This window comes from Balaenoptera musculus, chromosome 13 (assembly GCF_009873245.2).
Source record: "Balaenoptera musculus isolate JJ_BM4_2016_0621 chromosome 13, mBalMus1.pri.v3, whole genome shotgun sequence".
Lineage (NCBI taxonomy): Eukaryota > Metazoa > Chordata > Mammalia > Artiodactyla > Balaenopteridae > Balaenoptera > Balaenoptera musculus.
Genome location: NC_045797.1, coordinates 50,194,442 through 50,208,996, shown reverse-complemented (window position 1 = coordinate 50,208,996; position 14,555 = coordinate 50,194,442). Strand labels below are relative to the sequence as shown.

Sequence of the window (14,555 nt, the reverse complement as noted above, 5' to 3'; positions counted from 1 at the left end):
TCTTTTATAGGTTAAGTGTAAAGAACTATAATTTAGGAAGAAAGCAATAAGTTAACTTCTGGAATTTTGTAGACTTTTAAAAAGTAGGTCAAAATTCTGAAATTGCAGTTTCCCCCCCCTACTCATAGTATTACAGGTTAGTGATATATTAACATAAGTTTTCCTAGCATTGTTGCTTTGGAGCCTACAGATGTTTCTATGACCTTTAAAAATAGAAATTCCCAGACTAAAAGCCTTTCTGTGTATCAGAGATATTTAGGCTCTTTAGAACTACACTAAGCCAAGCCTAGGAAACAATATGATGGTGGTCTGTAAAAATAAGGGAGGGAAAGAGTATGAAAAAGCTTAAGAGGACTCTGCAAAGAAGTTAAGCGGATTGGGAGTCTGCTTCAGATATGTTGTAACTTAACATAAGGCAAGTATCCATTTTCCTGTTACCTGCATGAGTAAATGTGCTCTCTTTACATTTAGGTATTGCTGAAACTTCCTTTATCTTTTTATTACCTCAGTGAGTTCTGACCCTTAGTCTTTTAAGCTTAGTTCATATACGCATTTTGAGAACATTTTCTCTTTTGAATTCTGGGGTTTATTTAGAATTTCTTCTTGCTCTTGTTCTATTCCATCCAAATTCTTCTTCTTTAGGGAGCAGCTTCCACAACTAGAGCATAGGTACTTCTCCTTCATCTAATGAGTTTACATCTCTCCATGACTGCTAACACCTTACTTCCCTCCATCTCTATCATTGTGAGTCTTAGGCCTATTCCCCTTCTAGTAATTAACTTGGTGGGGAGGGTGGTTGGCATTCTGTCAACCAATGCAAATCTGTCCTGGAATAGAATACACAATTCTCATGAGTTTTAACAGGAAAACGTAATACCACACAGAAACTTAAGAGAATTTATAATTAAATCAGGTTGCTCTAGCCCATATTCATAGACTTCTGAGGAAATTTGCTTTTTCATAACTCTTGATATTATTTCTAGGGTAAAGTTTGAAAAATACAACGATAAATCGATTAATCAACATTCAACTGTTTATTCTACAAGTACTTGTTGAATTCCTCCATTGTGCCAAGCATTGAACTGGGTGCTTTGGGATATGCAGAGATGAAAGAGACCCAGGCCCTACTCTCAGAAAACATACAGTTTAATTGAAGAAGGTTGACTAGAATTATGCAGAGTACATTGGGAGAAAAGGAAGTGGGTGGCAAATTAAGCTTAGAGGTGGGTCAGGAAAGGCCTCTTAGAGAAGAAACTGTGATGCTTGAGCTCTGGGCCTCAGAAGTTGGGAGGATATTTTTGGGTAGAGGTTTGGTGGAGGACAGTTGCTGGGTCGGTTAAGTATGGCTGAAACCTAAGAGCACAGAAGAGGACCAGGTAGCCTCGGTCCAGTAGCTGTAGATGTGATCGTTTAGTGTGAGCAAGGCAAATGAAGAAGTTTAAGCAGGCATTAGCCAAATCAAGGAGAGCTTATTTAGCATAATGAGTTTGAACTTCTTCCTATAACTATAACATTAGTTCGCATTGAGTTCCTGACTGTGGTGTTTCGCACGCATTACAGCAACTCTTTGAGGTATTGTTACCCTCTCTTACAAATAAGGAAACTGAACTTTGGAGAGATTAAGTAACTTTCTCAAAGTCACACAACTAGTAAATGGTATAGAAGGAACTCTGATTTCAGAGCCTGCACTCCTACCAGATATGAGGCGTTGGAGGAACTGCTGAAGGTCTTTAAAGAATGAGATGACATTGTCAGTTTTGTGTTTTGTAAAGATCACTGAAGTTTCATTGTTGGCTCCAGTATTAGAATCCAATATAAGATTCATCTGTCACTTCACAGAATCATCTTTTTTAAAGTCTAATCTTTTTTGCTCATCTTGCCAATAGCTATTTTACAGTATTGTATAGCGGGCAGCAGGAGGCACAGGGATCTCATACTGAGATAGCAAAAGAAAACCTGTTTTTGTCAATATTTGGTGTGGGTTTGGAGTAAATTCATCTGTTTAAAAATATTTATCGAGCACAGTTGTGTGCTAGGCACTGTTCTAGGCACCAAGGATATGTCAGTGAACAAAGAAGACAAAAATGGAGCTATATTCTAGTTAGTAAATTTTAGTATTTATACTTAAGCCCTAACATACTACAAGGAAATATGAAACTTAGACAGTTAATGATGAAGTTAGGGGCTAAGTGCATATCTAAGTTCAAATTTAAGGTTACAAATTAGCATATCTAAGTTCAAATTTAAGGTTACAAATTAGCATAATTTTTATCTTAATTGAAATGAAAGTAAACTGGTGGTCCAAGCAGCTAAAGTCTTAGTAATTTTTTGAAATCGCTCTCCTACTTCTTTAAAGAATCACGAGAAACAGCTTCTCTGTTTGGATGCTCTGTAAATGTGTATATTGGTTTTGATAAAGGCAGTAAATCCTATTATAGTTATTACTTAGCTTACAACCATTTAAATTCTGCCTCTGGTTCTCATATCATTCCTTAAGCAAATGGACTGAGAATCAGATGATAGAAACTTATTTGTCTTATTATAACCCTCACTTTCACATAGTTTAGTTAAGACTGATGTCTTTTAAATTTTTTTCTCAATTATTGTTAATAATTTCTTAGCATCAAGGCTAAGAAAATATAAACCAGGAGGCATAAATTAACACTTATTACAGAGATTTATTTGAACCAGTTATTAAATCAGTAGCATATTTTGAACTCCAGTCAGAACTATGAAGGATAAAAAGGGAAATAATATGGCTTTTAACTAAGTTGTTGTTGTTGTTATTGTTTAACTCACTGTTTTGATGGCTCTCATGGCTCTAATGACAAATGACTGTAAACTGGAAGTGAATTATAGCATTAAACTAAATAGTGTCAGAGAAAATATATACAAAAGACTTTATAAAAGAACCAAATTTTCATTCTTCATGAACTGAATATGTTAAATAATATAGCTAATAGTATGTTTATTAAAACCACAGCACCATCTTTAAAACAGCATGAAGTACTTACTAATGAAAAAAGCATTATGAAGTGTGTTCAGTTGTGACAATAAACAAATAAGTCTTAAGTTTAATTTTAATACCAAAACTGATTTGGTACTATAAATAAAAATTGTTTGTAAAATCTACACAGACAGTTTTTGTTCCAAGAAGTTCAAGATTATATTGATAATCAGGTGTTCTTGATGACCGAGACAAATCATTGATAATCAGGTGTTCTTGATTACCGAGTGTCTGCGATCATTTCTCTGGTGCTTATTTTAACACTGAAGTTAAACTTTTTTTTAGTTAATTGGCAAGGCATTGTGGGAAGCATACTTAGCAAGTGTTCTAAACCAAACAAATCAGATGTAGATAAAATCCTTTTGCAAAGAAGTAATTTCATGTGGGAAAATTCAAATTAATTTGCCTGTAACAAATTCCTACAAGAAATAAGGGTATTTAAGGAATACTTTTCCTATCATTCTACTGTTATAGAAACAGTACCTAATTTTGTTATTATTTTAAGAAAGGAAATGGTATTCATGCAGCTTTCTTATTTTGTCAGGATAAGTCTCTTAGTCAATTTTCTTTTGTTTTAGGTATTGTATTTCAGAAATTAAGAATGTTTTATAGGTGCTTCATTTATAAGATTAATAAATTTCCTGAAATTGTTTCCTCATTATAATGCATTTCAGTATTAGATTCTCTCCCTCACTACCACTCCCTTTTTTTTTTTTTAATAAAGTTGGAAACAAGGTAAATATTTAATTATTTCATGGAGCAGGAGTCTCTCTGTTAGTATAATGCCATGCAAGTTGTGCCCTGCACAAGGACACCTGGCTGAGGCGGTGAATGGGCTTTGAAATCAGCCCACACTCCAGTCCCCAAGCTGTGTGCCTTGGTATAGGGAAACATTCACCTGGAGGCGAGTTGTTTTTTTTTTTTCCAGTTCACACAGAGATACAATATGGGCTATAGCTGTACCTTTTTTTCTTCAAAGACATGTTAGAATACTGAACTCTATCATATTGTAGTCAGGTCTCATTTTGAAAGATAGGAATTGGAGAGGTCTTTGTTTTGCTAGCCTCTGTGGCTGTGGCATGTGGGAATCACTGATTCAAATTCTTTTTAACTTGCTGTTTTTTTCTGCCTGAAATGCTTTTCCTTTGGATGTCTTCATGGTTTCATTCTCTCACCTCCCTGAGGTTTTTGCTCAACTGTTACCTCTCCTTGAGGCCTTCCCTAACCTCTACTTAAAATTGCAACCACCTTTCCTCACATTCTCTGTCTCCCTTCCGCCTTAATTCTTCTCCCTAGTGTTTTTCACTCTGATATACTGTATTTCTTTGTGTTCTGAGAGGTTAGGGATTTTCCTGTTTTGTTTTCTGCTATATTCTCACAGCCTGGAATGATGTCAGCCTCATAACAGGACACTCTATTGAATGAATAACAGAATAGAGAATTTCCAGTATACTCGGTAATTTTCTACAAAATTTCCTACTCTAATTATAGATGCTTAGTAAGTATTAAGGGATGATGATAGAGTACAAATTGAAGGCCTGGGTTCTGGAGGTAGACTGCACAGGTTTAAATCCCACCTCTGTTGTTCTTAGAGACCCATCTTTGCCCATTTTCTAAGTTAATACTTAGAAAATGCCAAGGACTCTGTAATTTGGTGATAATCAGCTTAATCTAAGGAAAGGAAGGAGGGCAAAGATGTAATACATTCTTTACACATTTATCAAGGAACCACTATTTGTTCCAGGCATTATGGAACATAAAGAGGATAAGACATGATTCCTATCTTAAGGAATCTGACAGTCTAATTGGAAAGACATTCATCTAGAGACTCTGATTCATGAGATCACATTTTATTCAAGGGGAAAGAGTATAGTATTATGTGCTCCTTCATAGCAACAGTCTTCTGATTTACTTAAGCCTGTTTATTAAGGTCAAAAACATTTCCTGCCTTCACAGAGTTTATGGTCAAGATGAGGAGAAAGCAAGTCACTATCCTCATGGATTTATTATCAAAAATAACTTTATAATTAGATATTACAAGTAAAATGCAAAACTTTGGGGTAATAAAAATTTTCCAGCCTTGCGATAGAAATGGGGGGTTTCATGTCAGTCTTGTTTTAAACTTATTCTTTATAATCTAAAATTTATAAACATTTTCTAACTTTTCCTTCACATTTTAGATTATACCATTTTACTTTTATTCAATCACGATTATTCAGACTAACAGAGATGGCCAAGATGGAGAGGGGTGAACTTTTTTAGTACAGAAGTAGGTATGAGAGCATAATGACCTCTGGAATAGAACCTGATGATTTTACCAGCCTTTTAAAACCCATTTTTCTTACGGAATATCCATAATTATGTTTGAGCTCTTGAGTATTATATAAATCTGTAGTACTTGTAGGCTTGTATATAATTATGACTAAAGACAGTATTAATATTTTTTGTGTTTTCTTGGCTAATTTAATCTGTTTAAGGGCAATCCTTATTGAAATGCAGGTCAGGTTCTTATTTTCACTGTGAATAATTAAAGAAGAGAACTTTCATTATCTCTAGTACCTCTTAATTCTCCTTTATAATAGACTCTCTTTTATAAAGAACATGGATATTATCACTCTTTTCCTTTTTCAGAATCTGATATTGACGCTGCCACTGCAATGATGCTTTTAAATACTTCTATAGAACAAGGAATTTTGGAATGTAAGCAATCATGCTTTTCTTTTTAAAATGCATTTTTTGTGAGTGCCTTTCAAATGTCATTTTTTTTTTTTAATATTTATTTATTTGGCTGCTCCAGGTCTTAGTTGCGGCACACGGGATCTTCACTGTGGCATGCAGGCTCTTTTAGTTGCAGCGTGTGGGCTCTTTAGTTGTGGCATGCGGCGTCTTTTAGCTGCGGCATGTGGGATCTAGTTCCCTGACCAGAGATAGAACCCGGGCCCCCTGCATTGGGAGCACGGAGTCTTAACCACCGGACCACCAGGGAAGTCCCTCAAATGTCATTTAGAATGCAAAATATTTCAGTGTTACAGGCAAAATTACTTCTTTCTAACTAGATTGTGTTTTCATCTGAATAACTTAGTTTCTGTTTTATTGTATTTCTTTTAATTTATGTGAGAAATTGAGAGATCGAGGTTAATGCTGTGATAGATCTTGTTACATTGACCAAGAAATGAAGAAATAAATAGCATACTTAGAAATTAAGCTTGAAGATTTAAAAGTAAAAATGAAAGCTATGAATAAGAAAACATAGAAAAGTATGTTTATAACCTTGAAATGGAAAAAGCCTTTTTTGAGATGAGATGCAAAATGCAAAATCCATAAAAGCTGTGTAAATTTAATTAAACATCAAAATTTTAGAGTTCTGACAACAGCAGATATCTTTAAGCATAACACTGGGACAACATACTTCTTCACTTTATATAACAGACAAAGGAATAATATTGAGTATACACGTGTATATAAAAAAGATTTTATAAGTAAGAAATAAGGAAACAGTTCAACAGAAAAGTCAGCAAAATATATGAATAGGTGGGCCTCAGAGGAGGAAATATATAGATGGACAACACACGTTTGAAAAGATGCAGCTTCTCTAGAAATCAGTGAGATGCAAAATGAAACAATATTGAGATACTATCTTTTTGTCCATGAGATTATGAAAAATTAAAATGATTGATAATATTAGGGGTTAAGTATAGGAAGTGGGTATTGTCATACACTGTAGAATATAAATTGGTACAACCATTTTGGAAGGCAGTTTGGAAATACCAATTAAAACTTAAAATGTGTGTATTCTTTTACTTATTAATTGTATTTCTTGTTATCTCTCCTAGAAAAATATTGCATATGTGTAAGAAAAGGCATGTGGATGGATTTTCGTTGCAGTATTATTTGTAATAGTGGAAAACTGGCAACAACCTAAACACCAATAAGTAAATGGTTAGCTAACCAGTGGTACATTGATATTGAGGCATTCTGTGCAAGCAGCTCAAAGTAATTATATTGTCCATGGAAAGGTCAAGACATACCATTAAGTGGTTTAAAAATGTTTCACATTAATACCTACAGGATGATATGCTCTGCATAAAATTTAAAAATCCACAAAACATTACCAATCTAAAGCACTTATTCAGGAGTGATATAGTAGTTTTAAATGGCCTGTTTCTGCAATCAAATGCATTTGATTTATTGATGGAAACTTTATTTTCCACAGGTGAGAAGCCTCTTCCTCTTAAAACAGCAGTGCAAAAAAAAAGGAGTTATAGCAATGCATTTAATCATTCCAGTGCTATGCGATTACACGAGAGTGATTCTTTAGCCACCAGCATTGATCCAAAAGAAGACCACAATTACAGTGCAAGTAGCATGACAGCACAGCGTTGTGCATCCAGGTCTAGTGTGTCTTCCCTGTCTTCTGTGGATGAGGTATATGAATTTATCCCAAAGAGCAGCCATGTAGGAAGTGATGGCAGTGAAGGATTTCACAGTGAAGAAGATACAGACGTTGATTATGAAGATGATCCTCTTGGAGACAGTGGCTATGCATCACAGACTTGTGCAGATACCTCTGAAAAAGGGCAGCCAGACAAAAAGATGCGAAAACAGTCATGTCAAGAAATTGATGAGGAGCTCAAAGAGGCAGCTGGATCTCTGCTCCACCTTGCTGGAATTCGTACATGTCTAGGTTCCCTAATAAGTACTGCAAAGACACAAAATCAAAAGCAGCGGAAAAAATAGAAATACTTATTAGTGTGAAATTATTTTTAAATGTGGCAATACTCTTCTACCTAATTCTTTACAAGGGATATCAAAGCCATAATGGACTTCTTTTGTTTTAGGGTGAGGGAGGGGTGCTAATTACCTGTTTATTTCTAAACATTTTTGTTTTTTAAATTTTTATTAAATAATTGCTGTTAGGATCATGCACAATCATAAATATGATGTGAAGTCCTAAAAGCATAATTTCTGTGATAAGTGTGATAAGATTTGGAAATATTATGTAAAAAAAATCCCCAGCCTCTGTCTTAAAGTTGTAGGGAAAATCTTTTATTCTGTTGTGTCCAAATGTAAGAATTGGCAACTCTGTAACATATTTTTTTCATTTTCTCCTCCAATCTGTAATTAATTATAGTTGCTGATCCAGCTAAAAATTTTGCTGCTTTCTTTCTCACATACTCCTCTCTTGACACATGCAATTCAGTAGGATGAGATTTCAATTTTTTATTTTGTCTTAATTTTTGTTTTTAATTATTTTTTGTTGACACATGAACAAAGTTGAATATAAATTGGAAAAGATCCTAGATGTCTAGAAAGTTCCTTTTGGATACATAGGCAGTATAGCAAAAATTCTAGGATTTAGAAAAGGCAATTTTGTGATGTAATTTCATTTAAGAACACTCTAATTCCTATTACAATATTATCTTTCAAATTTTTTAACTTCCCAGATATTGCATAGCATTTATTGGAGCCATTTGTTCTTTCCCAAAGTGCTTTGCAACCATTGTTTAAATTTTAGCCACTAACTGTCTTTGTTGAGGAGAAACTATCCAATGAAAGGATATAGCCATAGAGTGTATTAGGAAGTTAACACCCATTTTGGCACACTTCTGCAATAAGAGGATCTTTCATTTGCTTGTTAAATGTGCTGCATTCTGAGAATCTTGTAGTACGAATGGAGTGTAATCTAATATAAACATTTTGAATACGTATTACTTATGTTATCGTAAATAAAGGTAGATCATTTAGGAAAAAACTTCTGCCCAAACTTTGTATGAATTAAATTTGTACGTGCACCCAGTTAAGTTAAAGGATTTAACAAAACTATAGAGACAAAATGCCTTCGTGGATTTCAAAATTCATATAAAATTTAATCTTATATGATACATCCTTTTGAGGAGGCAGTGTAATACCTATTATGTGCCATTAAATCCATGCTAAAAGATTTTGTTACTGTTCGAAATGTGTATTGACCAAGGCCTTTTTCAGTATTTGAACAAATCTGCTTGTATGATACATTTTTTCATATCATTTATATAATGTGACTATATCATTCAAAAGGAACAAGGGATACTAATAAAACTAAACTTATTCACTATATATTTTTTTTACAACGGCAGAAGCAACTTTCCAAAAGTTCAGTCTTATCTCATGCTACATCCTGTTTCATAGACAATGACCTTGTTTTCATTTTCTGATAATTTCATATATACATATACATACAGACATATACATACATACACACATAAGCTCACGATTTTGGTTTGTTACTTTCAGCTACTTCTATGACAATAAAGCATTTTCTTGGATTTTTTTTTAAACAAACAAATATTTTTAACTTGTAGAGTTTATTTGGGCAAAACTGAAATGAGAAGCATAATGAAAACGTCTTTTTCAGTTGGCAAGACTTTAAGCCAGGGATAACAACATTAATATTATCTGTCCTGTTCCCATGTTAATTGTAATTGAACCTTGATAGCCACATTAATAGAATCGGTGCTGTTGAAAAATAGTAATCTTTCAATTTGTTGATAATGAATAAGTGTGCAGGATGAGGTATTGGATTTTTTTGTTCTTCATATATGTCACATCTGCTACAGAAAATGGCTAACCCAAGTTAACATCTTTTACTGTAGACAGTGACTATAACACCAAAAATCGTTTTTACCACGGTATAAGTAGTACACAGATTATAAAAATCATTTTAATAACAAAACGTTTTTAAGCTATTTACTGTGGCCCTCTGGATAGACCTTATTAACAGTGTTTTAATGATCTGGTTCCAATTTATCTTGTTCAACTGAAATTCTGTACCACAAATGTTCTGTCTGGTTCCTGTCCATTAGATAATTAGCATTTGTGAAGTAAAGGAAAATAAGATAAGGAGGGGGAAAGTCCTTCCCAGTTCAAATAGAGATCTTCAAAGTTATTTTTGTCTTAATATAAATAACAATAACTTTAAACTTGATTTTCTCTCCCTCTTATTGTACTCTTCGCACAAATTTAAAAGTTAAAAGTTCTATTCATCACTAGCAAGGTCAATAAACTTTCACCCTAAAACCTAACAGGAAGAAGTTATAGGATATTATATATTGAATTCTTATATAGAATTCAGTGCATCACTTTCCATGTGCTGATTTACCAAGGCAGTTATTTTTAAGGTGAAGAACCTTTTTAATTATGGTCCCCCATTAGTACTTCCATAGACATCCCATTCCTCAGGTTTGTTGAGATAAAAATATGGCTAATAACCACCCAGTTAAGGAAGGTCATTTCAAGTCCTATGGACTGGAAATTGTATTTCTAAGAATATATTACTAGCAAATTTTACTATAATAAAAACAACTTGGCAATCCTGGAGAGATTTTATATTTTAAAACTGTGACTTAAACTTAACATATAATTTACCTTGCATCAATATAAATTGTTACAACCAATTCCAGTTTATAATAGATCCCTAGTAGAAGTTTTAACAGTTAATCTTCATCTTTCACATCCCAAATAGAATCAGTGTTTCATGAATATGTATTTTTGAAATTTATTTGTGCAATATATTACTAAGTTAGTTCATGTTTTATTTTACTTTTCAAATTCAGAGAAAGAAAGTATTACATGGAGAAGCTAATTATTGGTGGATCACCTCCTTTTTTCCACCTTTGAGCCTTTCATGTCCTCCTTGTAACCAATGTGACTTCTCTTAACTAAGATTCCTTTGTATATAGTAAAGTTTAGAATATATATATTTTTTCTTTTGCTACTTTCTGAGGCATTATGTAAAGGGTCATACTAAGTCATCAGTTAAATATATGTTAGCACGAATTCAAAACTAGAGAAAGTTTTAAGGGGGGAATGTGTGTGTCTTGGTAGACCAGGAGGCCTTTCCCAGCAATTTAAGCAACAGATGTGAATACTTCACAAAGCTGTGAAGAGTATTGTCTTAAATACTACAGTAACTTAACAGCCTTTTGTGAAGACCATAGCATTTAATTAAGAAACTTTGAGGCTTTCTAGTTGACATATATTTTATAGTTTTTTGTTAGTTTGAAATGTTATATAAGCTTTGATTTAAACAAAGTTTGCTTTAGTATGTTAATGATGTAGTCAAAATATTTATTGAAAGACAAAGTAGAGTATTTTAATGTTATACCTGCCATTTTTTTTAAAGCACATTTTTTGCATCTAACTGCCAGTGCCATTGTCAAAACTTGTTTTTAAAATTGTTGTACATTTCTTATTAAACTAAGTGCTTAATTTTAAAGTATTATGTTGCCATTATATAGTGTATAAAAATGTATAACTGCCAATTCATTGTAACTATTATTTATTTTTAAGTGAAAGTGTAAGAATGCTTTCTGATTCAAGAAATTTGAGTTATTAAACTGTCCTTATCCTCTTTTCTAAAGTAGCATAAAAATTACCCTGAGTTTGAGTTATAATTGCCAGTAAGTAGATGACCAGTCCAAGTGAACCACTTCTCAGTTGCCAGTCTTTGCTCATATTAAAAACAACTTAACAAATGTTTAATTTTTGTATCTAATCTCTGATTATTAAATTGTTTATAAAGTTTATTTTTACCAAAGAGATGCAATTCATTATGATAAAGTATTACAGAATAAACCTTGTTTTATAACATACTTGTACTTTCTCTGTCCTTTGGGGGTTGGTAGTGTAGATGTAGGTGGTTCATACTCCTACACACACACACACACACACACTCACACACTCTTTCTATTCCAGTGTTACAAAGTTGGAGTCATGCAGATGAAGAATAAAAGTTTTCATTTCAGAATTTTTTAAAGGCTATTTTTTGAAAGTATTCTTTTTCCTGGTTTTTATATGTCATCTTAATCATTGAAAGCTAAAATAGTGTGAATTACATTATTCTCTTCCTGAAGTTGAACTTTTCCTGTTCGTATATATAATGAGATATTTTGAAATATAACTAAGAAAAATTGATTAGAATATGTAATTATTAAAGCTATTTCTGAGAATTCCCTGGTGGTCCAGTGGTTAGGACTGTGCACTCTCACTGCTGAGGGCCTGGGTTCAATGCCTGCTCAGGGAACTAAGATCCCACAAGCCACACGGCACGGCCAAAAAAAAGACTATTTCTAAATACAGTTGACCCTTGAACAACGTGGAGGTTAATTCACATATAACTTATAGTCAGCCCTCTGTATCTTCAGTTCCTCCGCAAAGGCAGATTCAACCAACCGTGGACTGTGTAGTATTGTAGTACTTACTATTGGAAAATATCCAAGTATGAGTAGACCCTCGAAGTTCAAACCCACTTTACTCAAGGGTCAACTGTACAGTAGTTTTACTTCAAAAATACCCATAATAACCACCTGTTAAAAATTGGGCATCCATTGTAAAATGGAATAATCTACAACCAATACTTTGATTTTAATTCCCCCTGTCACTTCTTTGAAGTTCTGTACTGGTCATTTAAATGGTAGTATCTACCTAGAGTTGTGTATTCAAAATGAGTTGGTGAGACAGCCATATTGATTTTAAACTCCCTTTGAAATCCAGATTCATTTAAAAATAGCCATTTGGGATTCATGTATTTGTCCCTTTAAAAAGAGAATCTTATTCTCACTATTAGATTCACCACTTTCTCGCTCATACAAGTTCTGAGCTAGTATAATTTTTATACACCATTTTTAGAAAAATATTAAAATATAGGTCAAAACATGTTTAGTCTTTTCCTCAAGAATTTCAGGACATGGATCTTTTTTTTTTTTCTTTTTTTTTGGAAATGAAGCTAGCAAAAAGTACAAAAATTTAGATATAAAAGTGTTGAGAATCTTAAGAATGAAAATAATTACTAATCTTAGAAATAGCCATATTGGGGCTTCCCTGGTGGCGCAGTGGTTGAGAATCTACCTGCAAATGCAGGGGACACGGGTTCGAGCCCTGGTCTGGGAAGATCCCACATGCCGCGGAGTAACTAGGCCCGTGAGCCACAACTACTGAGCCTGCGCGTCTGGAGCCTGTGCTCCGCAACAAGAGAGGCCGCGATAGTGAGAGGCCCGCGCACCGCGATGAAGAGTGGCCCCCACTTGCCGCAACTAGAGAAAGCCCTTGCACAGAAACGAAGACCCAACACAGCCAAAAATTAATTAATTAATTAATTAATTAATTAAAAAGAAAAATATTCCTTTAAAAAAAATAGCCATATTAATATGCTCCATGAAATTTTAAGTAGAGGAATGTTTAGACGCTGTTATCCTCTAAATTAAAATAGCCATGTGCTACACAGAGAATATAACATACTTAAGGATAGTTTGTGTTCAAAAAGATTGTTGGAAAACTAGAAACACTCTTCAGTGAACTTCAGGGCAAGTTATGTACCTCATAATATAGTGGATAAACAACAATCCCTCCTTAACTGAAAGTGATTCTTACACAGAAATTTTGTTTAGGTGGATTTTCTTCCATTATAGATTTTCCTTAACCGTGAGGTTTTGGTTCAAGTAAATACTTAACAAATCCACCTTGTTGGGAAATTTTAATAATAGAGGAAACAAGGAGTTGTGCAGGAAAGAAAGATTGTAAAAATTATTAATTCAGGGGAGATTTAAGAACCTGAAGCAAAATTGCTATCTGCTGGTTGAGAATTTGAAATAGAGACTGCAGCCAGATTAAAGTACTCTGCAGTCGGGAATTCCCTGGCGGTCCAGTAGTTAGGACTTGGTGTTTTAAGCGAGGCTAAATAAATAAAGTGCTCTGCCGTGGAACTAAATTCATATGATAATCCTGTATATTGAGACGAATTGACAAAAAGTTGCACACCCTTTGCGAACTGAACATCTTTTCACTGAAGTATTTCAGTGCTTAATCCCAAGCACTGGGTTTTAAGTGTTGGACATAATACACACTAAGAAGAAAAATAGACAATCCCTCTCTTAAAAATGTAAACACAATTGTGAATTGTGGTGATTGCCATGAAAGAAGAAAATAAAGAGCTCTCAAAATATATAACATTTAATCTGGGGTTTCAGGGGAGGTTACCCTGAGGAATGTAATTTAAGCTGAAATCTGAAAGAAGCAGGTAATTTGGGAATGAAAGCATGGCAAATTCTTCTGGGCAAGGATAACAGCATTCACTAAGAGCCCTGTGATTGGAGAAAACATGAGATTTTCAGTGAACTAATAGGCTAGTCTTCCAAAGCAAAAGAGCTGGGGCCAAACTTTGCAAAGCCATGTGAGTCAAATTAAAGATTTGGGCTTTTATTTTAAGTACCTAGGGAAGCCGATGAAGGTGTATGCGGTTTAAGAAATCACCCTAACACTTTGTTTTTGGGTTTTTTTCCCCCAATTTTATTCCATGACTTGGTTTTCTCCCCCCCTTTTTTTTTGTATTGGAATATAGTTGATTTACAGTGTTTCAGGTGTATAGCAAAGAGATTCAATTATATGTATATAACTGAATATATATATATATATATATATACACTTTTCAGATTCTTTTCCATTATCGGTTATTACAATATTTTGAATACAGTTCCCTGTGCTATACAGTAGGTCCTCGTTGTTTCACCCTGAC

At 33.8% G+C, this 14,555-nt stretch overlaps 1 protein-coding gene across 3 annotated transcripts in view; it reads left to right on the top strand.

Annotated features, from left to right (window-relative positions):
• Window positions 1–11,637, top strand: part of FOXN2 (forkhead box N2) — a 56,709-nt gene extending 45,072 nt beyond the window's left edge. For 2 of the 3 annotated variants that reach the window (XM_036873378.1, XM_036873379.1), the window contains exons 5-6: window positions 5,639–5,707; window positions 7,221–11,637. In XM_036873378.1, the coding sequence (XP_036729273.1) occupies window positions 5,639–5,707; window positions 7,221–7,744 (593 nt within the window). In that variant the 3' untranslated portion in view covers window positions 7,745–11,637. The remainder of the gene's footprint in view (window positions 1–5,638; window positions 5,708–7,220) is intronic. The other variant, XM_036873380.1, reaches the window with a different exon arrangement.
• The last annotated feature ends 2,918 nt before the right edge of the window (window positions 11,638–14,555 follow it).